Here is a 27,165-nt window from a genome sequence, read left to right as displayed (position 1 = left end):
AGCGTCGTAGCTCTTTCGATGACGTCTTGAACTCCTGATCGCTACCTGATTTGTTGGTTTTGTAATATAGTTAGGACAACCTATATAAATTAAGTTGTAAATATTTTTATCAAAATATAATGTAGTGTATTAGCCAGGCCCGAAGACAATGACTCTTGACCGTGAATTAATACGTGAGGTTTACATATTATGTCGTGTATAAAAATGCAGCGTAGGTAAATTCAAGAGTTGTTATAATTAGATACTTGATATGTACAAATGTGTGGTATAGGTAATGATTTGTATTTGTAAACAACTATGGTTGAATCACCGTTTATACGATGTAAATATAAAGTTATCCAAACAATAGAGTTTTAATTAATTGGGACCAAAAAGACATTAACATCACACTATTTATGACAGTTTGTTATGTGGTCCAACCTTGGTCCTTTTAGTACTACTGTATCTGTTTTACTACTTGCCAACTCCCATGGTCATTATATATTATCCATCAAATCTTATCCACTATGCACGTTTGGCACGTCACTTTTGATCGAAGGGCTTCTGAAAATAGAGGGAAAAAATGCCAAAATCTAATTGTGTCATTTATATTTTGTGTTAGTAAAGATTTCAGTAAACGCGGTGTTTGTGAAGTATGTACCTTCTCAGAAGCAGAATTGGAATAAAGGAATCGTATTGTTTTCTGTAGTAAAATCTAGGAGACTTTCTTTGAAGATTTCACTTAGGATATTTAGAAGAGATAACGGCCTGTGTCCTGTAGGGTTAAGGTTGGTCAGTGATTTACCCCTTCCCTTAAAGTTCATTCCTCTTAGGGAGCATGATAGTATTGGCTAGTTTCCATAGACCTGGAACATTTATGCTATTTTTGAACCGTTTTTATTACTAGTTGCCATCTTTACATATTTCTAAACTTCTGCCTTTCCCCCATTGGTTGTAACAGTGATACCAACGGCTTAAAGTAAATCCTTACGTGGTCTTTCTAATTTGATTTTGAGAAATAACGTATACAATTTATATAATGGATTATTAATTTGCAGCTCTTCCTACTTTTATAGACGAATTTAAATTTAGATGTCTTTTTAAAAAAATAAAATCCCAATGTTTTATCACAGTTTTCAAGTTGCAATTCTGTTAAAAAAAAGAGGGATTCTCGAATGCAGAGACGTCGAATGTCGGCAGTCATCAGTCATCAGTCATCCTAAAACATCAAAACAAATCACAATGAACAACTGTCAAAATACTTAAAAAATGTTATTGTTGCTTATTTACGCTGAAATATCGCCCTTCAAAAGTGAAACATTTAGATTTACAATAAAAAAACCAGCAATAATGGAAGCTTTTCTGCTCAAGGTTGTATTCTCTTAAAAATTGCTCAGTTCGACAATATGCGTCCCCAAATAATCAATTATTCCCTCACGGAAATAGTGATATGCTTTATCGTAGTGGGCTACGCGGCCGTAGACCTGGTTCCTTGTGATAAAACCCGAAGGATATTCCAGACTTCTTGGGGAATAATCAGTGATGGACCCGCGGGGTCAAACTACACCCAAGACAGTCACTGTGAATGGTTAATCAAGGCCAATGACAGCAACAAATTTATAACATTAAAGTTTCAAAGCATGGGCACTGAGTGTTCTTACGACTATGTGTTTGTGTACGACGGTGATTCGTTTAATTCTCCATTATTAGGCAGCTTTAGTGGAAAGACTGAACCCCAAGAAGTGATCGCTACTTCTGGATATATGTTAATTTTGTTATATAGTGATACCAATTACGTATTAGAAGGTTTTAAAGCGGAGTTTTCAATAACCGATTGCCCCAATAATTGCTCGAATCATGGAGTGTGTTACGACCACAGATGTGCTTGTGAAACGGATTGGGGAGGCTACGATTGTTCAAGAAAACTGTGTCCAGATAATTGTGGAAGACACCTAATGCATGGACACTGCGACCAAGGCCAATGTGTATGCAGGGCAGGTTATTCAGGTGAATCATGTAATCTATACGAATTTGATTCAGTAGGGAACAAATGGCATTGGTTATCTCATTCGGAAGGAGGTCTTCAGCCTCGAGCCGCACATTCTGCAGTATATATAGAAATTACTGATGCTTTATATGTATTTGGAGGATATAATCTCAACACTGTCCTGGGTAATTTAGAGATATATAATTTTCAAGCTAGCGCTTGGAGGGATGAGTATGGTGCAATTATTCCAGACACTGGACTAATTAGTTCCATTGAGCCCAGTTTAATAGCGAAATTAATAGAACATGCTGGTCCTGATTGGGAACAAAAATGGGGGATCAACAGTGGAACTTCGTTTTTAAGAAACCTCCTGTATGCTGGGACTGAAAATACTACACACATAAGAAGAAGACAGAGACATTCGAGAGTGCCAGATGAACAAAAACCTGCTCCCAGATATGGTCACTCAGCTTGTGCTATATCAAAAGGATTTGTATTATATGGAGGGAAATTACACAACGGCAGTCTAGCTAATGATTTATGGTATTATAACGTGCAAACGAGACAATGGCAGCTAAGAGCGACATTATCTAATGTAGTTCCTCCTCGTTTAACCAGACATACTCTTACGTGTGCTAACAATAACATCTACTTGTTTGGTGGAAGCACAGAAAATGGAGAGTTTTCTTCATCATTGTATATAATACAGTTATTACCCGATCTTGATGAGTTTTGGGAAGAGATAAAACCAAGAGGTGGCAAGCAATTGGACGTTCGAGTTGTAGCTCATACAACTACATATCACCCTCATTCTAATTCGTTAATAGTTTATGGAGGAATTGTACCTGGAGTTGCCAGATTTTCTAAATTATCTGATAGGATGTTCGTTTTTCAACTTGACAATCTGCACTGGACTGAAATTCATTATACAAGAGAACATTTACGAGAAAAATTCGTCCCGAGAGAAAGAGCTTTTCATACAGCCAATATTTTTGGTAATTACTTAGTTGTGTTTGGAGGATATTCACATAGGCATAATAAAGAAGAAATTTGCTATGACAATCAGATGTACTTGTACCATTTGGGCTGCCATACTTGGGTGAATCCTGATATCCTTGGGAAGACGAATGATTCCAGATATCCCAAACAACAAGGTAAGATTATTTAATTGTCTTAAAAATTATATAGGATACATTGATTTCTATTTAAAATGTCGGTAAAAGCAAAAAAGACACATATTACACAGTTGACATTAATTTTGTATTGCTGGTAAAAAAGAAATGACTGGTTTCAGTACATCAGCAACTTTTTCAACATTAATTTTTCTTTTAAGGTACTAGTACACTTTAGAAGACCAAAAATAATCATTTTTTTCAAGAATTTTTTTCTCAGAACCCTTATTAAAAATTAACATAAAACTTTTTACATATTAATATCTAACCCTTAGAGAATACAAAAATATATATTTTTTCATTTACGCACGTACACTAATACTGCAGAGGGCGCAAAAGTCGAGGCCTCGAAAATTGATGGCGGACAGTTAATCTCAGGACTGGGATATCTGAAACAAAAAAATCGTACTGGATTTGAAAAAAGAAGGTTTCTTACGTGACAATTTACCACAACTTGACCAAAAAATAAAAAATTAATATTTTTTAACTATGAAAAACTGAAAGAAAATGGGCGATTTTTTCACAAAAATTTTTTGAATTTCCGTAAAATCTTTGTTTTGCGGAATTTTTCACTAACGGTGGTAAATTGTCACGTAAGAAACCTTCCTTTTTCAAATACCGTACGATTTTTTTGTTTCAGAGATCCCAATCCTGTTTCAAATCCCAATATTAGTGTATGTGCATAAATGAAAAAAGATATACTTTTTGTATTCTCTAAGATTTAGATATTAATATGTAAAAAGTTTAATGTTCATTTCTAATAAATGTTCTGAGAAAAAAAATCTTGAAAAAATGCTTATTTTTGGTCTTCTAAAGTGTACTAGTCCCTTAATTGACTAAAAACTCACGTTTGCCCTTTATTTTTTTAATAATAAGTGTTTTTTCAGTATGTATTTAAAAAATTTGTTTTTTTGTCTGATACTTCAGTTTTCAGATGAGAAGGGATTGTCAAAAACAGTTATTAATGCTTATATTATAAATAAACCTTTCATGTCAGATTTGTGCTGTAAATAAAAAAGAGAATGTGTGTTTACTTTATACGCATGTAAATACTTCTATTATATGATTTCAACGACATCAATATACTTTAAACAGTTTATTTATATTTTATTTACATATTAAACTAATTTTAATACTTGCTAGTTTCCAAACATTTTTATTAAAACAATACCAAAAATTAAAAAAATAAAAGAATAAAACACACGCAAACACATTAAAAAATGAAACAAAGAAATGATTTCTGAATAATAATTTATTGTTGGCAAAAATTTTAACTAAATACGTATTTTCTGAAAAAAAAATATAATAAATATACTTACAATCATAAGAATGTATAAAAAAATAAAAATTTTCATTGGGGATCGAACCTGCTTATATCAGGTTGTTAGATCAACGCACTCAGAATTTAGCCAGCGAGACAATATGAGTGATGTGGGAAGGTACACCAAGTGAAAGTTTTATTTTTTGACAGTTGCTTGTTTTCTTAGTTTAATCAAATTAGTTTGATTTTTGTGGAATTAAAATATTAAAATATATCAAAACATAGAGCAAGAAAACAATACATTAGGTGAAAATTGGTAGAAATTTTGTTGGTAATCAAATCATGTAAATCAAAGCATTACCTACTAGCTACAGTCGAAAAAATGAAAAAAAACCCATGAACAATCACATCAATCACTTATTTTGTATTTGCTATCTTTTTCTATAACAAACGTTTGTTATTTATAGACAAAGACAGCAAATACAAAATAAGTGATTGATGTGATTGTTCATGGGTATTCTTTCAATTTTCCGACTGTAGGTACATTTTACAAATAGGTATGTAATTTTTTATTACAATACTGAAACTTTTACAATTAGGTACGTACCTGTTGCTTTTAAAACTATTTAAAAAGTCACTACAATTATAAACTTGCTTTTGTCTTTGTTCTGACAACAATAAAAACTAATATACCTACACAACATTCATTTACCCATAACCTCATATTGAACAATTATTGACAGGTCATTTTAATACCCAATCAGAGCATGTATAACGTTTGAGCTGTGCCCAGGGCCAAGACTTTTGATGAATTCGCGCACATATACATTTACTCCCAACGCGCCTAAAGAAGTATAACTTCAAAAATAATTAAAATTTTTATTAATATGTTTACTATTAGGTATTAATTATTTTCTAATAAATTTTCTTTAATATACTACTTTTGTTTTTAAACGAAATCTGTAATATAATTTATCATCTACTTATTGGTTATACATTATAGTCAGATGATTAGTTTTTACTCTAGAATAAACACGTGAAACATCTACTACACAACTAAATGCTAAACGTGTGAAAAGTATATCAACAACCAAAAAATACCATGATGTGTTATGGGAATGGGACATTCAACAGAAGCAAAGTTGCTTACCATTTTTATATAAAATCAATACCTATAACCTTTTCTCTGATCATCATTGTCCAAGCACCAATCTAACTTCTCTCTTAGTACAACACCTCCTTAAGATGTAAGGTCCTTTTATGTTGTTATATTCTCTCTCCTTCCCCCTACCCTTTTCATTTGATATCATACACTTTTTGATGAATTGCTCTAATGGCTTTTTTGCAGGACTCAATCTTTTTCATTATTATATTCCCAATCCTCCTATTTCTGTTTTTTCCTTCCCATACTTCTTTCTCATTGTATCTTTTCCTGTATTATCAATCTAACATTGCATAGTGCTGTTCCGCCATTGCATGTCCCAGATACTGTAACTATTTTATTTGGTGGATGGAATACAATAAGAACACATCTTCTTCTTCTTTTGGCATCATAACCCTGGATGGGTCTTTACCTGTCTGGCTATGTCCTTCCACATCGTCCACGTCATCCAACCATCTCGTCCTGGGCCTTCCTTTTTTCTGCCTTCCTACCGGCTTCCACTGTAACATCTTCTTTGTCGTTTTCATGTCTTCTTGTCACTGGACATGTCCCAGCCATGACAGTCTTTGACTTTTCACAAATCTTACAATGTCATACCCTTCATTCAGTTCATTAACCTCCTCGTTTCTCCTGATTCTCCATGTGCCGTCTTCCTCTTGCACTGGGCCATATACTTTTCTCAGTATCTTTCTCTCAAATGTCCTGAGTTGGGCTTCATCTTTTTCAATAAGAACACATACACATAGGTAATTAAAAACAATAGAAAATGTTAAAAGGAGTATTACAAACAAACATCTAATGCAGTGATACTCAACCTGCGGCCCGCGGTCCGCATGCGGCCCTCTAGCGTTTTTTATGCGGCCCGAAGAGTAACTAAAGGGCCCTGTGATCAAATTATTTGTCAAATTTCACGTGTTTTTCAAATTATTTGATACTGTGCCGATGTGTTTGAGGCGTGTTTGGGCGTGAGGCAAACAATTTAATGACTTTAATTTTAAATTATATTGGAATTTTTAAGAACTCTGATTAAAAAGCAGGGTATTATAAACTTGTAATAATAAATTATTAAAGTTAATGAACAAATACTCATTTTAAAAATAATCAATACTTATTTACTACAAAAAAATTTAAAATAATTGTGTCCTTGAAACAACACCCTGTATATTAAAATTTTCAAAATTCGTCTGCACATTTGAAAAGAGCACAAAAAATTAAGTTTAATTGTTCGCTTTAATTTTTTTACGCAGATAATTTAATGACATTAATTTTAAAATCATATCGAAATTTTTGTTTTGAAAGTTTGAGTTCTTAAAAATTTCGACAAAATTTCAAAATTAAAGTCATTGAATCGTCTGTGCAAAAATGAAAGCTCCATTAAAGCTCTTTTCAAATGTGCAAACATGTTTTGAAAATTTCAATATACAGGATGTTGTTTCAAGGTCACAATGGATTTATAATTTTGTTTAATCCGGAACTGGATTTTTCTTGTGATTAGTAGTTGGGTGGTTTCGGTTCTAAATGTGATATATGTGTACCAAATATCAAAAAAATATACAAAGTGGTTCTAAAGTTATGGGTCCAGAAAGAAATGGGCAAAATCGATGAAACACCCTGTAACTCGGTTATAAAGTCAGTGGAGCAATAAATTTAGTACGTTTAGAACCGCCTTATTTACCTCTATTCAACATTCAAGTATTTCCGTTTCCCAATGAAACACCCTGTATACTACTTCATCTTGATTGCGGCCCGCAAGCTTTGGCAATAGCTACTATGTGGCCCAGGAAAGAAAAAGGTTGAGTATCGCTGATCTAATGTCTTAATATAATCTAAAACATTTTTGGTCGCATTCAGGAATCCATCAAGAACTCCAGGGAACTGCCTTCAGGGGCATTCTTCAACGACGTGAAAGACAGTCGGTTGTTATGTATTACAGGCACACTCAAGAGTAAGGGCTTTTCTTACAACCCTCATTGTTTTCTTACAGGCTATTAGGTGTACTTCTTGTGGTGAATCGCTCTCCCATTGTCTTCTCCAGGTGTTGGTGAGACTGAATTGGTTGATATTGTAACTTTCTTATTTTTATCGTGTTTATTATTTTATATTTTTTGCCCATTTCTCTCTATACTTCTGGGTTAATTTTCTTCTGTGTCCATACTATTCTAATAACATATAGACCAGGGCTGATCTGCGAAAAAACGTTTATTTTTGGATGTGAGAGGTGGCATTCGGATTTTTGCAGATAAAGTTAGGTGACACCTTCAATAATAATAATTGACCTTCTCAAAAAATATGCTCGGAACATTAATAAAAAAATTAAAATATTTAAAAATATCGAAAAAGATCAATTTTTTCTACTTTCTTTGCTTATAACTTTAAAACAATTCGTTTTCGAACAAAGTCATACAGGAAGGTATGAATAATATCAAGGTCTTGAACCGGAATAATCGGTTTACCAGAATTTGTGTTTTTACTGTTTTTTTTATGTAAAAATATGTTGTTTATTTTTCAATTCTTTTACCCTGTATATATAAATTTTTCAAAAAGGTAATACCGCCATTGAAAAGAATGTAAAAATATTTTGTTAGTAAATATTTTAAACTTTTCAGTTGTGTTAATTACCATCTAATAAATGCATAACGTACCTATATTCACATGTACCTATGGGTGGCAGATTCATTTTGAATGCCGGCCATTTTTGTAAAATACTAAATCTGAGATGGCCTCATATCTAAATTTGAATCTTTGTATGTGTAGTATGTGTGGTCCAAATTATATGCTTCTGCCATTAAATGCACAATAATTCTTATATTATTATTTGCACGAATCTGCCGCACATAAGTACCTACATGTGAAGATACGTTATGCATTTATTAAATCGTAATTAATATAACTAAAGAATTTAAAATATTTCCTAAATAATATTTTTACGCTCTTTTCAACGCCGGTATTATCTTTTTGAAAAATTAATATAAGTATACAGGGTGAAAGAATTGAAAAAGAAACAACATATTTTTACATAAAGAAAACAGTAAAAACACAAATTCTGGTAAACCGATTCTTCCAGTTCAAGACCTCGATATTATTCATTAAAAAAAGAACCTATATACCAGGGGTGGCCAAGCTCCTTGATAGTCCGAGCCATTTGTCAAAATTTGAAATTTTTCGCGAGCCGCAATTAAACAATTACCTACCTAAAAAGTGAAAAAAAGGTTATTATATTATTACATTTCTCTCTCACTGTTTGGATTTCGTGTTTTTTAAAGTGAAATAAGATGGTTCACATCGTTTTTTGAAACATGCAAATAATTCTACAAGCAGCCTTTACTAATTCAGGATACTTCAATTCTAGATCATCCTAACATCTGTTTCTGGGACGGCCTACTGATAACTGATCTTCTATCGTCTCTCAAAAAACACTGTCTGTAACTCTCTGTCTTTCTCTGATCTACCACATGATCTGCCTATATTATGTTAGCTTTTATATGTCTGACGATGTTTTCAGTACCATACACAGTCAACAATTCAGCTTTGCGGCACCTTCTCCACTCTCCTGTCAATCATCTCTTTGAGGGACAAATATCATTCTGAGAACTTTTCTTTCAAATACCAGTAAATAACTTATTTATTTCCCGCTGATGTAGAGTCAATGTTTCACTTTCATATGTAACAATTGGGGAAATAATTGACTGTACAGTTTTAATTTATAATAGGTTTGTTCGTAGTACGATCCAATCGATCAGCAACCGTTGCCAACCATCAGACGCATGCGCAGTGAACAGTTAGTGTTGCGCAGTTAACAGTTAGCGTTCGTAGACTACGAACGCGCATGCGTTGCATGCGGTAACGGTTGCTGATCGTTCTACGAACAAACCTATTGTTTTTTAACAACTAGATCTTAGTAATGATAATAGGGAGTATAATGCTCTATTCCACGCAGCCATATTTGCTGAGACCTCTTTTTATATGTGGTTGTCATCTACCGTCCCTAGATATTTAAACTCTTTGCTACTTCGAAATTGTGGTCATTAATAGTTATGTTCTGCCTAACTCTTCGTCTTGGATTTTTGGTTACTAGGATGTATTTCGTCTTCTCTTCATTTATTCGAAGGCACAGACTACCTGTTCCTTCCTCGAGTTGTGAAAACACCTCTCTCACGTCTCTTGTAGAATAAGTGACTGCACCTATATCATCAGCAAAGGCCAACAATAGTTTTGATCCTCCATTCCTAAATCTTCCTGTCAGCTGAGATGGCCAAATTGAATAGCAACAGTGATAAGGGGTATCCTTGTACAAGTACTGATGTTACACTTAGTCTTTTATATTTGCTGTCAGTAATTTAAGACATTTTGCAACACAAAAATTAAAAGTAATTCAGGTACATTTATTAAGAGCCACAAGTAATCCTTCAAAGAGCCGCATGTGGCTCGCGAGCCACAGTTTGGCCACCTCTGCTATATACCAAATTTGGTTGAAATCTGACATCTCGTTCAAAATTTATCGCGCTATTAGTCACATATTATGTATATTCGCCATTTTGAATGCCCGCCATTTTTCTAAAAGGAACAAAAACTGAGATGGCCTCGTATCTAAATTTGAACCTCTATATGTGTAGTATATGTGGTCCAAATTATATGCTTGTACCATTAAATGCACAATAATTCTTATAATACCGGGTGTCCACTTATATTTTCCCCCATTTTAACTGCCTATAACTTTTAAACGGTTCAAAATAGAAATATGCTGTTTTCGCTGAAATGTTTTATTTAGTAAAAGTTTTGTCTGAATGGATTAAAATTTTTGTATCGCTTTCAAATACGAAATAAAAAATGGCGGATTTTTGAAAAAAACTTTGTTGATTTTTTTTTAATGGAACACCCAGTATATTTTTTGTAAATTGAAAGAAAGGTCATTCACCTATCCAGCGATACAAAGATTTTCAAAATCGGTTGTCAAATCACTGAGTAATTAATTTTTAAAATGAGGGGTGCAACGTGGATATCACATACCTAAATACTCGTAACATAACTGAGCAAAATGATATTATGTTAAGTATGTGATTTCCACATTGCATCTCTCATTTTAAAAATTAATTACCAAGTCATTTGGCAACCGATTTTAAAAAAATTTATATCGCTGGATAGGTAAATGACCGTTTTTTCAAGCCACAAAAAAATATACTGGGTGTTTTAATAAAAAAAGTCAACAACGTCTTTTTTTCAAAAATCCGCCATTTTTTATTTAAAATCGATATAAAAAATGGTAATTTACCTAAAAACTTGAAAGAACGGTCATTTATCTATCCAGCGATATAAAAATTTTTAAAATCGGTTGTCAAATGACTGAGCAATTAATTTTTAAAATGAGAGATGCATTGTGGAAATCACACAACTTGCTTAGTTATGTTATTTAGGCATGTGATATCCACGTTGCACCTCTCATTTTAAAAATTAATTACTCAGTGATTTGACAACCGATTTTGAAAATTTTTATATCGCTCGATAGGTGAATGACCTTTCTTTCAATCTACAAAAGAATATACTGGGTGTTCCATTAAAAAAAACTCAACAAAGTTTTTTTTAAAAATCCGCCATTTTTTATTTCGTATTTGAAAGCGATATAAAAAATTCCGTCCATTCAGACAAAACTTTTACTAAATTAAAACATTTCAGTGAAAACCGCATATTTCTATCTTAAGCCGTTTAGAAGTTATAGGCAGTTAAAATGGGGGAAAATATAAGTGGACACCCGGTATTTGCACGAATCTGCCGCATATAGGTACATGTGAAGATACGTTTTGCATTTATTAAATGGCAATTAACATAACTAAAAAGTTAAAAATATTTCCTAAAAGATATTTTATACGCTCTTTTTAATGGCCTGGCCGTATTAACTTTTTGAAAAATTAATACATACAGGGTGAAAGAATTGAAAGAAAAACCACATATTTTTACATAAAAACCAGGAAAAACAAAACTTCTGGTAAACCTATTCTTCCGGTTCAAGACCTCGATCTTTTACATCAAAAAAGAACATATACATATACCAAATTTGGCTGAAATCTGAAGTCTCGTTCAAAAGTTATCGTGCTATTAGCCTATTAGTCACATATGTCGCCATTTTTAACCCCCGCAATTTTTGTAAAAGGCAAAATCTGAAATGGCCTCCTATCTAAATTTGAACCTTTAGATGTGTAGTATATGTGGTCCAAATTATATGCTTCTATCATTAAATGCACAATTCTGGCAAAGCGACCTCTATTTCTACGCTCTGTACTTTTATTCGCACTTTTAATTATATTGGCCAATTATATTAGTCCTGGTTGCTGGATAATTGTCAAGACCATAGTCCAAAAAAATAATAAGAAGAAAAAATAAGATGCAGGTTATGTTTCGCAAACGTAAACAATTGTATGTAGTAAATAAAATCAGTTATTAAAATGCAGTACTGCAAGCAAAATACAATTAATTAAATTTACCTTTATATAATAATTGCATATCATATCAATATTGTGGAGCAATATATAATTTCTCTGCGTCAGTGACAGAAGGTATGAAATATACGTCAATTTGACAATTTCAATTGACAATATGAATTATTTAAGATAGATGCAATATTTCTCCGCGACTCGCGCACGGTCGTTTCTCGTTTCCCTTTCCAAGTACTTGCACACCGCGAATAATACACACACCCAAATACCTGATATTTCTTATTATTTCGGGCGAATTTAAAAAAACGAACACACGAAGTCAAACAATATTTATTTTAAAGCAATTTAATAACAAATACATAACAATTAAATAAAACAATAACTTATTTAACAAACAAATTGAAAGTAGTTGTCTTAAAGTCAATAGCATACAAAATTTCAATGTAAAACGAATAATGTTTAACTTGTTTTTATTTATTTTTTTTTGTATTTTGTGGTAGTCAGTGTTATCACCTCTAGTCCTTATGTAAGCTTCAGTTTGCGTGGGCACGCTCCTAATCAAATTATCAACATTTTGTTGTGGTAGGTTGCTCCATCCTTTAAAAGCAGCTTGTACGAGCCGTGCGGTGTTTTGTGGATTATCCCGGCGAGCTCTAATTTTTCTTTTAAGCATATCCCACAAATACTCTATAGGATTAAGCTCGGGTGAGCAAGCAGGCCACTCCAAGCAAGGGATACCTTCTGCTTCAATGATGCCTGTAGTCACTATAATGGTATGTAGAGGTCCATTATCATGCAATAAAATTAAATTTTCTCCTGTTGCGCCTCTCCAGAGCCTGACTACAGGTTATCAACATACCTGTGAGCAGTTAAAGTTGATTGGATGAAAATTAAAGGAGTTTTTTTACGGATCACAATTCCTCTCCAGAACATTACACTTCCCCTTGTATATTTGTGAACAGATCTGACAGTTTTCGTTCTTGCTTGTCTTCCTCGACCTCTAACTACACGATTTCGTGGGTCATCTGATTTTCCATCTGATTACATTAAATTCTGACTGTTTTTGAAAATAGCACATTTTGTCAATTCCCAATGTTCCAGTTTTGATGGTGAAGACACCAATTTAGGCGATCAATCTTGTGTTGCCTCGATAACTCGGGAACCCATAACTGTCACCTGCTGTATACTTCTTGGTACGAACTCTTCTTCTTATCCTTTCAACTGAAACAGTTACACCTGTAGCTTCCAAAAGCTGCCTTTGGAGCTGCCGGTGAGAAATGGTTGGGTGTCTTTCAGCTGATTGGACAATTAAACGATCGTGGAGAGCCGTTATTACTTTTAGCGACTTTCCCTTGCTTTATTTTTGAGCTTTCCTAGTTCCTGTTACCTAGCATATGTTTTGGACAGAACGCCCTGTATTACGCCTAACTCTACAGCTATGTCCATCTGAGAACATTACTTTCTTCACAAGACCAATAATATTTCCTCGTTGTAAGTTCTATAACCCCACATGAGGCATATTTTAGTTTTTGGACGCAAAAGTTAGTTTATTTATTTTCGTTCAACTTGCAACTCAAGCAAATAATCTATACCGTACCGGGCTGTACTGTTCTTACGATGTCAGTTGGACCAGTATAAAAACAAAATTCGACACCGATTGTCGGCACCGTTTGTAAAACATAGGCGGCGCAATAGAAATTAATGAGTAAACTTTTATTTTTAAATTATGGTTCAATATTTGTTAAACAGTAATAATGTTGTTAACTGTTCACATTTCTTTATGAAATTGACACCAAAGATAATTAAAAATACATAATACAAATGAAATTTAACGTGCTTATTAATTTGAGAACTAAAGAAATAAGACTACACTTTGAATATACACATAAAATACATGAAAACGAACAATTCCTCTTCCAGTCGAATTGTCTAATTCATGACTAATGAAGAGATCACTTTTACTACTGTGTAGTATTTTTACTACAAAAGCGATATTACGTAGGTCAAAATTTTTGACGTGAGAGAACTGTCAAAACATTAGAATGTGACTCTTCATTATATCCATGTTTATAATAAACATGGCAATAATGAAAATTCACATTCTAATGTTTTGACAGTTCTCTCACGTCAAAAATTTTGACCTACGTAATATCGCTTTTGTAGTAAAAATACTATACATAGGACATATTTTTGACAAGTTGAAATATATCACTATCCGTGTGTTCAGAACTTGATTCGACACTTGTCGTGATTATAACTACCACACCAATATTGGAAAAGAAGTGAAAGGCGCAATTTACACAACAGTTATCAGACCAATAATGACATCAATACGCGGCAGAAACACGACTTGATACAGAAAGGACAGAAATAATGCTAGAAACAGCAGAGATGAAAATACTTTGAAAAATCGATGGGATATAGGAAGAGGTAGAAGTGCAGATATACGACAGATATGCAAGGTGGACAACATCAATAACTGGGTAAAAAGCAGAAGAGTATAATGGAACAACTACATGAGCCAAATGACAAAAAACAAAGTAGTAAGGACGGCGAGAGACGGTTCCCCAATAGGAAGACGATCAGTTAGGTCTGTATCCCGCGTATGAAAAAAAAAGTTGATTAATAGTAAGCTGAAAATTTGTTAATAGCTTAAACGGTGTCTAGTCGGATAAACTGTGATATATGAGAACACTGTAACAGGGGCAGTTTTAATTGTGGTTAAAAATTTGGAACGGTCAGACTTAAACTCTCCGAACAGAGATTAAACTCTCATGCAAAAATCAGACTGCTATTTATCAGCTGTCATAATTCCTGTCATTTGACATATTCTACATGTTCCACTCATTAAAACGCCCATTTGGTGATAAATAGTAGGCTGATTTTTGCATGAGAGTTTAATCTCTGTTCGGAGAGTTTAAGTCTGTTCTGTCGGACAAAATACATGCGCCGTTTTCGTGGTCTGGCCGTTCCAAATTTTTAACCTGTTCCACAATTAAAACTTCCCCTATTCCAGTGTTCCCATATATCAAAGTTTCTCCAACTACACACCCTTAAGCTATTAAAAAATTTTCAGCTTGCTATTAATCAACTTTTTTTTCATACGCGGGATCCAAAACTAAGTGGGAAGACCACGAAAACGATGGAATGACAACTTACTGGAGCCACACTGAAAAACAGACAGTCATGTCTACACAAGAAGAAGAAGAAGGAAAAGAAGAAGAAGACATTAATATTGGTGACAAAGCAAGATAATATTTTTATTTTACTTGAACTTGAGCTACACAATTTTTCCAAATGTCACTTTTGACTTGTAAGTATATATATTGTATTAAAACAGAAAATAGTGAAGAATTACCAAGAATGATGGAAGCACTAGATAGTGAATCGACAAAGATGGGACTGAACATCGCTTACAGTAAAACAAAAGCCATGACCAATCAACAAGGAGAACCAATAATTACAGTGGCACAAACAAGAATAAAGCAAGTAAAAGAGATATTCTAGGACAAATCACTAAATTAAATAAAAAAAATCAGAACGAAGAAATAAAAAAAAATAATAAGGTTGGCCTGGGCATCACTCGGAAAACTGTCTTTTATTCTAAAGAAAAAAAAATACCCACAATACCTAAAATCAAGAGTCTTCAATCAATGTACACTCCCTCTCCTCATATATGGCTCTTAGACATGGACACATACAAAGGAAAATATGGAAAAAATAAAAATATGAAACATGAAAAATTCCATTAATTACATTATCCAATCAGCGGACTGAGCAAATTGACGTCATTAAATCTCGCATAATATATGGGACATCCTGTATAAACAATACAGTTTCAGTATAATACAATACAATAAAATTTAAAATTGATCATTAAAAGTATATAATACTTACAAATGCAATTTAATGTGCTTATTCATTTTTTAAGTACTAAAGAAATGAGACAAAAAATGTATTATAAAAATAAAATAATTGTAAGTTATGACGACGACACTGTTTATTTAGTGTTTATATTGCTTGCCGCCTTTGAAACATGAGAAGGTATTTTGACCAGATAACGATATGATTTGAGCCTAAGCACTTCCGAACAATTTGACCAATTACTCTTCAGTATTGCCCAATAAGATACGTTAGAAAGTAGTAAGCCACACCCGCGTCCATGTGGACTAATACAAGGAGTGATCAATTTTGAAGCAAGCAAATGTTTATATGGTTTATCTTTATTTCTATGCTCTTCGTAGAATTATTGACCGGACCCCAAAAATGCTTCTGGTCCAACTGACATCGTAAGAACAGTACTATCCGATTGTCTTGTATATTTGTTTATTTTCAATAAAAACCTTTATTATTCGCAACAATAACAAGTTTTTTCAAAATAAATAAATATTACTTTGAAATACATGGTGATTCCATATAAGTTTGGGTGTGTGTATTTGCACGAATCTGCCGCACTATATTAAATTATCATACAAGAACATGTGGATATGAAAAACCTACTGGATGCCGCGTTTGCTCAGAGTTGATTAAATGTAGACACGTGTGACTGATTATGTAGTAAAATCTCTTTTGACCATGAGAAAACGCAATCGGAAATATTGTTTCTATCACCGATACAATAACAACTGTTGGCTGTACAGCAATGATTCATTTCTGCACGACTGAGACGAATGAAGAATCATAGCAGTCGAGAAAAACCAGCTACAACTCACTAAAGAAGGCCAAGATCGACAGAAAGGTTATTAATTCACATCGATTACTTGAGAAAGAATACAGCAATAACATATCAAAATGCCATATATTAAAAAGCATTGGAGACATATTATCACAATCTTGTTTTAGTTCTTCTGGTATTTGGCTTTTTCTTCATCATCCTTCCTCACCTTAAAAAGTTAAAGTTCTCAGATTACGATACTTAAAAACAGTAATTATTGAAAGAATTGTGATGATTGTAGGTCTTAATTATTATTTTTATCGTTCTCCTAGTGTTGAATATATTGTTCCGTAGGTTTAAAGAAGAACAAACATATAAAAACTTCGTGTTGTCGGTCTATTATTTCCATAAATATAAAACAAGACAAACGCGCAAATTACTTGGCAATTATAATATTTTAAATTCATTTAATGAGTGATTGTTTAGTTTTCCCAACAATTTTTTACCTTTGCCTCGGAGTAATTAACAAACAGCAATAATTTAATGACGTAATCAAAAAATGTACAGCGGGTGATCAAATTTTCATAGTCACGTGGTAAATAGTCGAGTAAATGAAACTCTGCACTATCGATTTTCCGTAAAAGTACTATAGTCCAAGTAATGCAGCTTAAAATAAGACAATACCTCGCAATTTTTACAGAATGGATAGATTTGCCTAAAAATTCGAGAATAAGTAGTGGATAGTCCAAGGATCAAAATTTATATGATGCCGAAAGGCGCTTTTACCATGGGGGTGGTTGCCACCCCATCTCGGGGGTGGAAATTTTTTATTATATTTTGACCGCAAAAGTTGGTAAAATAGAAAATAAAATAAAAAGCAAAAACGTTCAATACATTTTTTTGATAAAATTAATAGTTTTCGATTTATTCGCTATCGAAAATGTTAGTTTTATATCGAAAAAATCAATGTTTTTAATCAGTTTTCTGCTAATATTTCAAAAAGTTTTCGTTTTATCAAAATAACTTTGCTTAACAAAAATGTACCTTTTGAAAAAATAAACAAAACCGATTTTCCAAGGTTTAAGACCAATAGTAATCGAGTTATACTTTATTACATATATGGTAGCTCTTCTTCGTCAAACACTAAATATTGTAGTTTCAAAGTCAAAAGACGGGAAAACTATACATTTTTCGAGGATTACTTGTTAAAATTAAAAAAAAAACTCTCTGCTTGAACTGGAATAATGATGCGGCTGTAGTTTCGTGTTGCAACGAAATTGAAAATGGATATTCATTTTTGATTGTTGAAACTAATTTAAAATATGTATTTAAAAATATCTATCTCCAGAAATAAAACTACTCAAATGGCTCCTAAAATTATTTGTCGATATAATAAATATCGGAGTAGTACCAGCGGAATGGAAGGAAAGTCTCCTGCTACCGATACTCAAAAAGGGAGACTCCAAAAATCCTGAAAATTATAGAGGCATTAGTCTGATGAACAGCACATTAAAATTGTTGACGGCAGTCATAAAAGATAAAATCGAGGAAAAAGTGAATATGGCAGATGAACAGCAAGGCTTCCGGAAGAACCGCAGCACAATAGATGCAATTTTTATTATCAGGCAAATAGTAGAAAAGTCTATTGAATATGGAAAACCAGCATACATGTGCTTTGTAGATTTAAAAATTGCTTTTGACAGGGTGAGGCGAAATGATATCTTAAATTTATTACAAGCTGAACAAATAGACCACCAGATAATAAGGCTAATTAAGGAAATTAACGAGAACAACAAGACCAGAGTTATAATGTCAACAGGAGAAACAGAACGCATAGAACTAAAGGGAGGAATCCGCCAAGGAGACTCGCTCAGACCATTGTTATTCAATATGATGATGAATCAAATAATTCACGAAGTCAGAAAACGACATGGATACCACATGGGAGCGCATAAAATCACGATACTATGCTATGCCGATGATGCAGTACTAATTGCTGATAACGAGGATGACCTACAAAGGCAGCTCCACACTTTCAATCTCACAGCAAATAAATTTAATATGAGAATATCGGTAGAAAAAACTAAATGTATAGTGATAAGTAAAGAGCCGCGTAGATGCAAGTTAGAAATAGACGGCAAAATTGTAGAACAAGTAGTGAAATTCAATTACCTAGGAGTAGAGATCACTAGTGACAGAAATATAAGAACAGAGACCACAACACAAGCGACAAAAGCGGCAAGAGTAAGTGGTTGCCTCCGAGAAACCATATGGAGAAACAAATATCTGACCATGGAAAGCAAAATAAAAGTATACAAGACAACAGTAAGACCTATCCTAACATATGCAGCGGAGACAAGGACCGATACAAGAAAGACGAAACAACAAATCAACAATATCGAAATGAAAGTATTAAGATCAGTAGCGGGCATATCATTAAGAGACAGACAAAGCAACAGAAGTATACGAGAACGTTGCAAAATTCAAAATATTAACAGGTGGATAAAAACAAGAAAGAAAAACTGGAACGAACATGTAAACCGAATGGAACCAGATAGATTAGCGAACATCTGTAAAAACAACAAGCCGTATAGCAGAAGACCCGTTGGAAGGCCGCCGAAAAGGTGGAAAGACAATGTACAGTCAACAACAACTGAAACAGAATAAGAGGCAGACAAACAGGAGTAATCCTAGTCGCGCGAAGAAGAAGAAGAAGAAATAAAAAAAGTCTAGTTCAAAAATGAAGTAACTTGAAAATAATGACAGTACCTATTTTTTTTCAGCGAAAAAGCGATCCGACACAACCCCCTAATCGCCACCCTAATTTAAATTAGTCATTGACCTTATTTGGTCTTCTTTATTTATGTATTATTAATAGGTTCTAGAAATTTGAGCGGCTTAGAATGATTAGTTTTAAAAAAATGGAGTTTAAAGCAAATAACGAATTTTTGCAGTTTGTTAAAAAATGGCCTTTTCTTCAGAATAAAAAGATTAGCATCAGAGATAAGAAAAAATGTTTAAATATGAAATTGTGGCTTATTTAATTCCCAAGAAGTTGGTTTCCAAAATTTTTTGGAATTTTGGAGCTATTGACAATTAAAACTTGTAATAACATGCAAAAACCACCTTTACCAACCCTTTCAAAGTCAGCTCTTTTTGAGACTGAGGATTTTAAAATAATTTAATATTAATAGCCTTACAGATCTTGTAAAGACCAACACAATTCTTTTTTACCAAACGTTCTAAGATAAAAATTAAAAAAGTTACGGTTAAAAAATCAATATATTTTTTTGAAAAAAGGGGAGAAATCCAATTGGAAGCATAATAATGTAAGTTAGCGGTGTTTTTAGTCATTAGCCTTATTCATTCTTCTTTCTAGAGAATTTTTGTAGTTTGGTAAAAAATGCCATTTTCTTCAGAATAGAAAGATTAGCAACAGAGATATGAAAAAATGTTTAAATATGAAATTGTAGGTTATTTAATTCCCAAGAACTTGGTTTTAAAAAATGTTTTCTACGGCAAAAATTGAGTGAATCGTAAATGAGTATAATATCGAAAAACATTGATTTTTTTCGATATAAAACTAATACTTTCGATAGCGAATAAATCGAAAACTGTTAATTTTATCAAAAAAATGTATAGAACATTTTTGGCTTAGAATGAACGTTTTTATCGGTTTGCGGTCAAAATATAATAAAAAATTTCCACCCCCGAGATAGAGTGGCAACCACCCCATGGTAAAAGCGCTTTTCGGCATCATATAGATTTTGACCCTTGGACTATCCACTACTTAGGTATTCTCAAATTTTCAAGCAAATCGATCCATTCTGTAAAAATTGCAAGGTGAAAAGCTTCGGTTCCTGGACTACCTGTCTCAGTCCAGAATTTATGCAGAAAGCATTTGATATTTTCCCCCCTATTCTAACTTGTGCAAAGGAGTTACCTATAGTATAGTATAGTTGATCCAAAAGATGGCATAACCCAGACATCCAAAGTGAAAGTTATCCTTCAACACCAAATTGTTCTATATGGTTGACACAATGTCCAGAAAAAAGTCACACCATTTTGAGCGTCGGGTTTGGGGGGAGAGGGGGGAGAAATCGGTAAATTCTTAGTTTTTTAAGTTTTTCGCCAATATTTCTAAAACTATGCGGTTTAGCATGAACAACCCTCTATACAAAATTGTTCTACATTAAATTTGAAATAAAAAAGGCCCTATGCATAATCTTTCTAAAATGAATGGTTCCAAAGTTACGGAGGTAGTATAGTATAACTGGTCCAAAAAAGGCCTAACCCAAACATCCAAAGTGAAAGTTTTCCTCCAACACCAAAATGTTCTATATGGTCCACATATTGTTCAGTAAAAAGTTACACCATTTTGAGCGTCTGGTTTGGGAGGGAGATGGGAGAGAAGCCGGTAAATTAGTAGATTTTTTACGTTTTTCGTCAACATTTCTAAAACTATGCTTTAGCGTAAACATTGTTATAATATACAAAAATGTTTTACATAAAATTTAAAACAAAAAATGTTCTATACATAATGGACCGTGATAGTGTGACGTCAAAACGTCAAATTTTTTCCAAACACGTTGTGTCTAGATGTACGCTAACGTGTACGCAACTAAAAAAGTTAGGTAGAATTAAACGTCATAACAAATATTTTTCTATCAAACAAACACTAAACATATCAAAATAGCGTGTATCAAAATATACAGTCACTGCCTACGCTAAATAGTCACTAGCTTGATGAAGTTTAACTTTTTTATTTGCGTACATTTTAGCGTGTACCTAGACACAACGTGTTTGGAAAACTTTTTTTGACGTTTTGACGTCACGACTATCACGGTCTATTGTTTAGTTCAGAGAAATAAGGAAAAAAAATATCATGTTGGTGACACATCCCCCTCCAGGCTGAAACCAAATTTTTCGAGTAATATGGTCATCTATGATAATAACCTATATGTTTCCTGCAGCCGATTTTGATGATATACATAGTTATAAACAAATGAAGATCAAAAAACGGTAAATTTTCGCTTTTTTCGTCTATAACCAAAAAGTTAAGTATTTTAAACAAATTTAAGAGTAATAAGCTCATAAACCGTATAAAAAACTTCAATATGGCGTTCGCTGAATATGTCTATCCTTATTGGTTACTTAGACAATTGCCAAATAAATAATAAATTTTGAGTTTTTATAAATATTCATAACTTATGTAAAAATTAACTTAGAACCTTCTTATTACATGGAATGCTGAGACTTATGGTGCTTAAATTATACCCTAAATTCCAAAGCAATTGGTCAAATAGTTTAAAAGTTATTTAATTTGTTTATCCAAAATTAATTTTTTTTGCAACACTGTAAGTCAGAAAATGATGAAGTTACAGTAATATTTTGGATAGTTTATGAAAGAAGAAAATTTACAGTATTAATTTAATTTAAAAAAAATGACAAAAAATAATTATAGATATTGCAAAATAATTTTGCAAAAACATGTGAATTAAAAAAATGGGGGGGCTAACTTTGTCCCTAAATGTCCTAGAACAGTTGTTTTTCTTTCTAAGTGTGTATAAAAATTCAGTCTTTCTAAATATGAAAAAATAATTTTTCTACGGGTAACGGTTAAAAAGTTATTCTAATTGTTTATAAGTAAGCAAAGAATGGACATGTTTTTGCAAAATAATTTTACACTGTTTAAAATTATTTTTTGTCATTTATTTTTAATTAAGGTAATAGTATAAATGTTCTTCTTTCATAAACTGTCAGAAGTATTATTGTAACCTCATAATTTTCTGACTTATAGTGTTGCAAAAAAAATGAATTTGGGAAAAATAAATTAAATAACTTTTAAACTATTTGACCAATTGCTATGAAATTTAAAATATAATTTAAGTACAAGAAGTCTCGGCATTCCGTGTAATAAGAAGATTCTAAGTTAATTTTTACCTAAGTTACGAATATTTATAAAAACTCAATATTTATGATTTATTTTGCAATTTTCTAAGCAACCAATAAGGTTGGACATATTCAGCGAATGTCATATTGAAGTTTTTTATACGATTTATGAGTTTCTTACTCTCAAATTTGTTTAAAGTGCTTAACTTTTTGGTAATAGACGAAAAAAGCGATAATTTACCGTTTTTCGATCTTCATTTGTTTATAACTATGTATATCATCAAAATCGGCTGCAGGAAACATATAGGTTATTATCATAGATGACCATATTACTCAAAAAATTTGGTTTCGGCCTGGAGGGGGATGTGTCACGAGAAAAACCTTATTTCTCTGGACTATGTTATAGAATCAATGGTTCCAGAGTTACGGAGGGTGAAAAGTCGAGGTTTTCGATACTTTTTATATTTTTTGGGCAATATTTATGATATAACTATACCAAAAACCCAGACATCCAAAGTGAAAGTTATCCTCCAACACCAAATTGTTCTATATGGTCCACATAATGTTCAGAAAAAAGTCACACCACTTTGGGCGTCGGGTTTTTTTGGGTGGGGGGGAGAGAGGGGAGAAATCGGTAAATATAAAAAGTATCGAAAACCTCCACTTTTCACCCTCCGTAACTCTGGAACCGTTGATTTTATAGCAATTATGTATAAACCTTTTTTGTTTTAAATTTTATGTAGACCATTTTTTTTATAGAACATTCCTTACGCTAAAGCATAGTTTTAGAAATACATATTGACGAAAAACGTAAAAAAACTACTAATTCACCGACTTCTCCCCCATCTCCCCCCCAAACCATAGGGCCTTTTTTATTTCAAATTTAATGTAGAAAAATTTTGTGTAGAGGGTTGTTCATGCTAAACCGCTTAGTTTTAGAAATATTGACGAAAAACGTAAAAAACTACGAATTTGCAGATTTCTCCCCCTCTCCCCCCCAAACCCGACTCTCAAAATGGTCTGAATTTTTTCTGAACATTATGTGAACCATATAGAACAATTTGGTGTTGGAGGATAACTCTCACTTTGGATGTCTCGGTTTGGGTCTAACTATACCATACTACTACTTACACACATTTGTGTTACGTTACTGCAGTTAGTTTCTTGGGTACGCCGAGCTCGATCATTGCCTTCCATAATGTTGTACGATTAATTGAATCATAAGCCTGTTTGAAATTTATAAAAATCTGTTTTAGACTTTTTTTGCGTCTCATTACAGCATTGAAGGAGGTTCTACGGGGTGTTGTTTCTTGCCTTTTGAGTATATGAATCATATTACACTTCGGTACATAAATATGAAGAATAAGTTGACTTTTTGAAGTGTAAACATAAACGCTAGACTACCTACACAGATAACCAACTTTCCGATAGTTTCTTTTGGTTATCGAGAAAGTACAAATACGAAGATTTCACGTAAAAACCTTTTTTGCATGTACATAGGTATATTTAGAAGTATAATCTAGAGATAAAAAGAAATTTTGAACGTGTAAGCAGCTATTTTATTTTTCCGCTAAACATATACGTTGTTTTCATTATTAATAAGCATTAGTTTAACAAATTAACGTTTTTTAGTTATAATTATGACCTTTGCACAACAATATTTATGAGGAATAAATTTGTATTCATTAGTGAAGATAAAAATTCCACTTTAGAACACGTCTGTCTAGTGATGTCCGTGTTTTATTATATTTTTACAATCGGGGATATTTTTTTTCTATTTAATAATTAAAAATACCAGTTTACTATTTGGGATTCCTTTATTATGCTTTAAAATTTGTTGTTTACTACCAAAAACGTGTTATTTGTATTGTAAAAGAAAAATTACCAAATGTTAGTCATTTATATACGTTTAAATAGAGTCAATGAGGTTTTTGGCCTATTTTATTGCGAAAATTTTCAGGTTTATTGTGGTGCTCTAGTCCTAGATTTCATCCTCTAATCTGACCCTCTTTAAAAGGTCTAATAACTTCATGTAGCTCATTGCCGGTGGCTTTTCTTTACCTAATGCAAACACTGCCACAGTGACAAAATGTGTTTCACAGTTTCTTTCTCTGGGTGACAGAATATGCATATGTCACCTATATGTCTACAAGTGGGCAGGTGTCATCAGAAGGGGAGTGGGCAGGAAGAAAATGTCATGGCTCCGTAATGTCAAACAATGGACAGGACTAAAAAACATAGGAGACCTAATACATACGGCAAGGGATAGAGAAAAATGGTAAAACGTGATCGCGAACATTCATTAGTGGATTGCATAAGAAGAAGAAGAACTATTTAGATGGGAAATAAGCCACAATTAAATTAAAAAATAATTTTATAATTTTAATTAAAATTATTTTTTTCAATTTAATTGTGGCTTATTTCCCATCTAAATAGTTAATCATAAAAATGCCACAAGGAAATAGCTTCAAAACAACATTATGAAATAGTTATAATAAATAATAAAGTTTTATACTTATATTTTGTTCTCTATACTCTTGTGTTGTCTATGTTATCAATATTTTTATAAATTTCAATCACATAGGACATAGGATGATTCTATCACTGTCTAGTTCTAATAAATCTCTCACAAATAAAGTAGGAGGGTCTGTTCAAAAGGTGACAAATGGTGTTTTTAAACTTATAAATACTTAACTTGTAATATCAATATCGTAATATTAATTAAATGTTACGATCTAAACGACCTCAATTTTTTTTAATAATGTTCTCTGACGAAGCAACCTGTCTTTATTAATATTAATGTAACCGTAAGTAGGCTTAATTGCAATTACTAATCGCGTACAGGCGGTGATACAACGAAAAAATAAGGAAAACTCAATTTATAACACAGCTTGAATTAGAAATGAGAATGTAGTTTTCCATCCCCGAATTAAAGTATATTTCCATCTACTACAACTGATTGCCTTGCAAGTAATCATAACAAAACAAACAGACAAGATAAATGAAATCTTCCTTTTTATTTTTAAGAATCCATAGTAATTTTAGCTTGCGTCAATACACTTCAAGAAAAAAAACCTAAAAGAAAATATTGTACATCTATTTTAACTATGCGAAATAAACATGGAAATACACTTCAAAATATATCTTTGGAAAAGTATTTAGTATAAGGCCATCGGTACATAATTCGCAAATATTTTACGGCTATCCCTTCATTTTCTGTCTTTACACGGCAAATTACGTGTAGTAAAATTCACACTGGTATGGATATGTAAACATTACTAGAATGTCATTCTACTTGAAAATGTCATCATTAACGTAAAGAGATGGCTTTTGAATGTTCTTGGATAACTGTTATTTGTATAATTGCAAATTATTAATTCAGTTAATAAATGTGTTAATTTTTTCACTAACTATGTATTCAGTGATTGTAATAATTTATATGTACAACAAAAACTAATACTCAATCGAGAAAAGAGGAAAAATGTTAAAGTGATTTTTTAATAATTAATTGTTACTATGGAACGCTTACAATTTTGAACATCTTTAACAACAAAATACTTGGATCACAGAATATTTTATACTGATGTATTCTCTGCTTGGATCTTCCACAAATAATACACAACAATAACTTTTTATTAAGTTCACGTCTTAAATCAATTATTTATCAAATACACTATATTATCAATATTATTTAATCAACAACTCAAAATGTTCCCGATGCCATGTCAAATATTTAAAACTGTCACTGATTGTCACTGACAATATGCTGACAATATTCATTTCGACCGAGTGCGTTGTAAGACAAAGATAGATTTGGAAAATATTACCACGGACATGGTGTTCATTTTTTTCGAATCCTGAAAAAACCAATAAATATTTTTGAAAAATTTAAACGCAGAATAAAAGACTAAATTATTACCGAGGGCTGAAAGTCCCTTAGAATAAATAAAAAGTTTATTTTGAATGAGATATTTGAAATTAAAAATCACACTAAATTTTCTCTTAGTTTTTCACCCCTGTAACTTATTAAAATAAACATTATAGAAGTTCTCAGGGACTTTCGGCCCTTCGCTAATAACGTAATCTTTCATTCTGCGTTTAAATTTTTCAAAAATACTTATTAGTTTTCTCAGGATTCGAAAAAAATGAATTCCCATTTGAATAGCATTGCAGCCGAAAATACATACCCATCCTCTTAATTAATATTTTATCTTTAATATTCTTTGTATTATTTTATATTTTACATTTATTATTCTGATTATTTAACACATGACCCAGGTGATCAGTACCAGGTGTCCTATTATTTTTTAAAGAACTTATTCTACTTATAATTTCATCTTCAGAAGGTCCATGAATTTCTCTCTTATCTTAAAAAAGATATGTTCGAAGTGAAAAAATTATTTTTGTGAATTTGTTTAAAAAAAATTGTTTAAACAATTTTTCGACCACGGCACCGCCCGGCACCTTGTGGATATGTTCTAAGAACCTCTTTTTGAGTAAGTTTGTGCAAAAAAATCGAATCGGAATAATTTCACTAACGGGGACGACGATACATCTGGACTATGCTAATTGTTAACAATTAAAAATAACAGCTTTGTAGTAAAATAATGACAAAAATCTCTTCAGGACC

The 27,165-nt window shown here is 32.4% G+C and overlaps 1 protein-coding gene and 1 long non-coding RNA gene across 2 annotated transcripts in view; one reads left to right on the top strand and one right to left on the bottom strand.

The window, feature by feature from the left end:
- Positions 1–216: 216 nt before the first annotated feature.
- Positions 217–1,095, bottom strand: LOC126888260 (uncharacterized). The gene is made up of 2 exons (XR_007699477.1): positions 641–1,095; positions 217–543 (listed from the first exon to the last, which is right to left on the bottom strand). It is a non-coding gene; the product is annotated as an uncharacterized LOC126888260 (long non-coding RNA).
- Positions 1,096–1,205: 110 nt separating this feature from the next.
- The window catches only part of LOC114327794 (multiple epidermal growth factor-like domains protein 8), a 107,756-nt gene continuing 81,796 nt past the window's right edge, over positions 1,206–27,165 (top strand). Inside the window, exon 1 of the mRNA XM_050656355.1 lies at positions 1,206–3,120. Coding sequence (XP_050512312.1) covers positions 1,386–3,120 — 1,735 coding nt within the window. The 5' untranslated portion in view covers positions 1,206–1,385. The remainder of the gene's footprint in view (positions 3,121–27,165) is intronic.

This window comes from Diabrotica virgifera, chromosome 7 (assembly GCF_917563875.1).
Source record: "Diabrotica virgifera virgifera chromosome 7, PGI_DIABVI_V3a".
Taxonomy (NCBI): domain Eukaryota; kingdom Metazoa; phylum Arthropoda; class Insecta; order Coleoptera; family Chrysomelidae; genus Diabrotica; species Diabrotica virgifera.
Note: the sequence above shows the minus strand (reverse complement) of the source record. Positions and strands in the feature narration are given on the sequence as shown.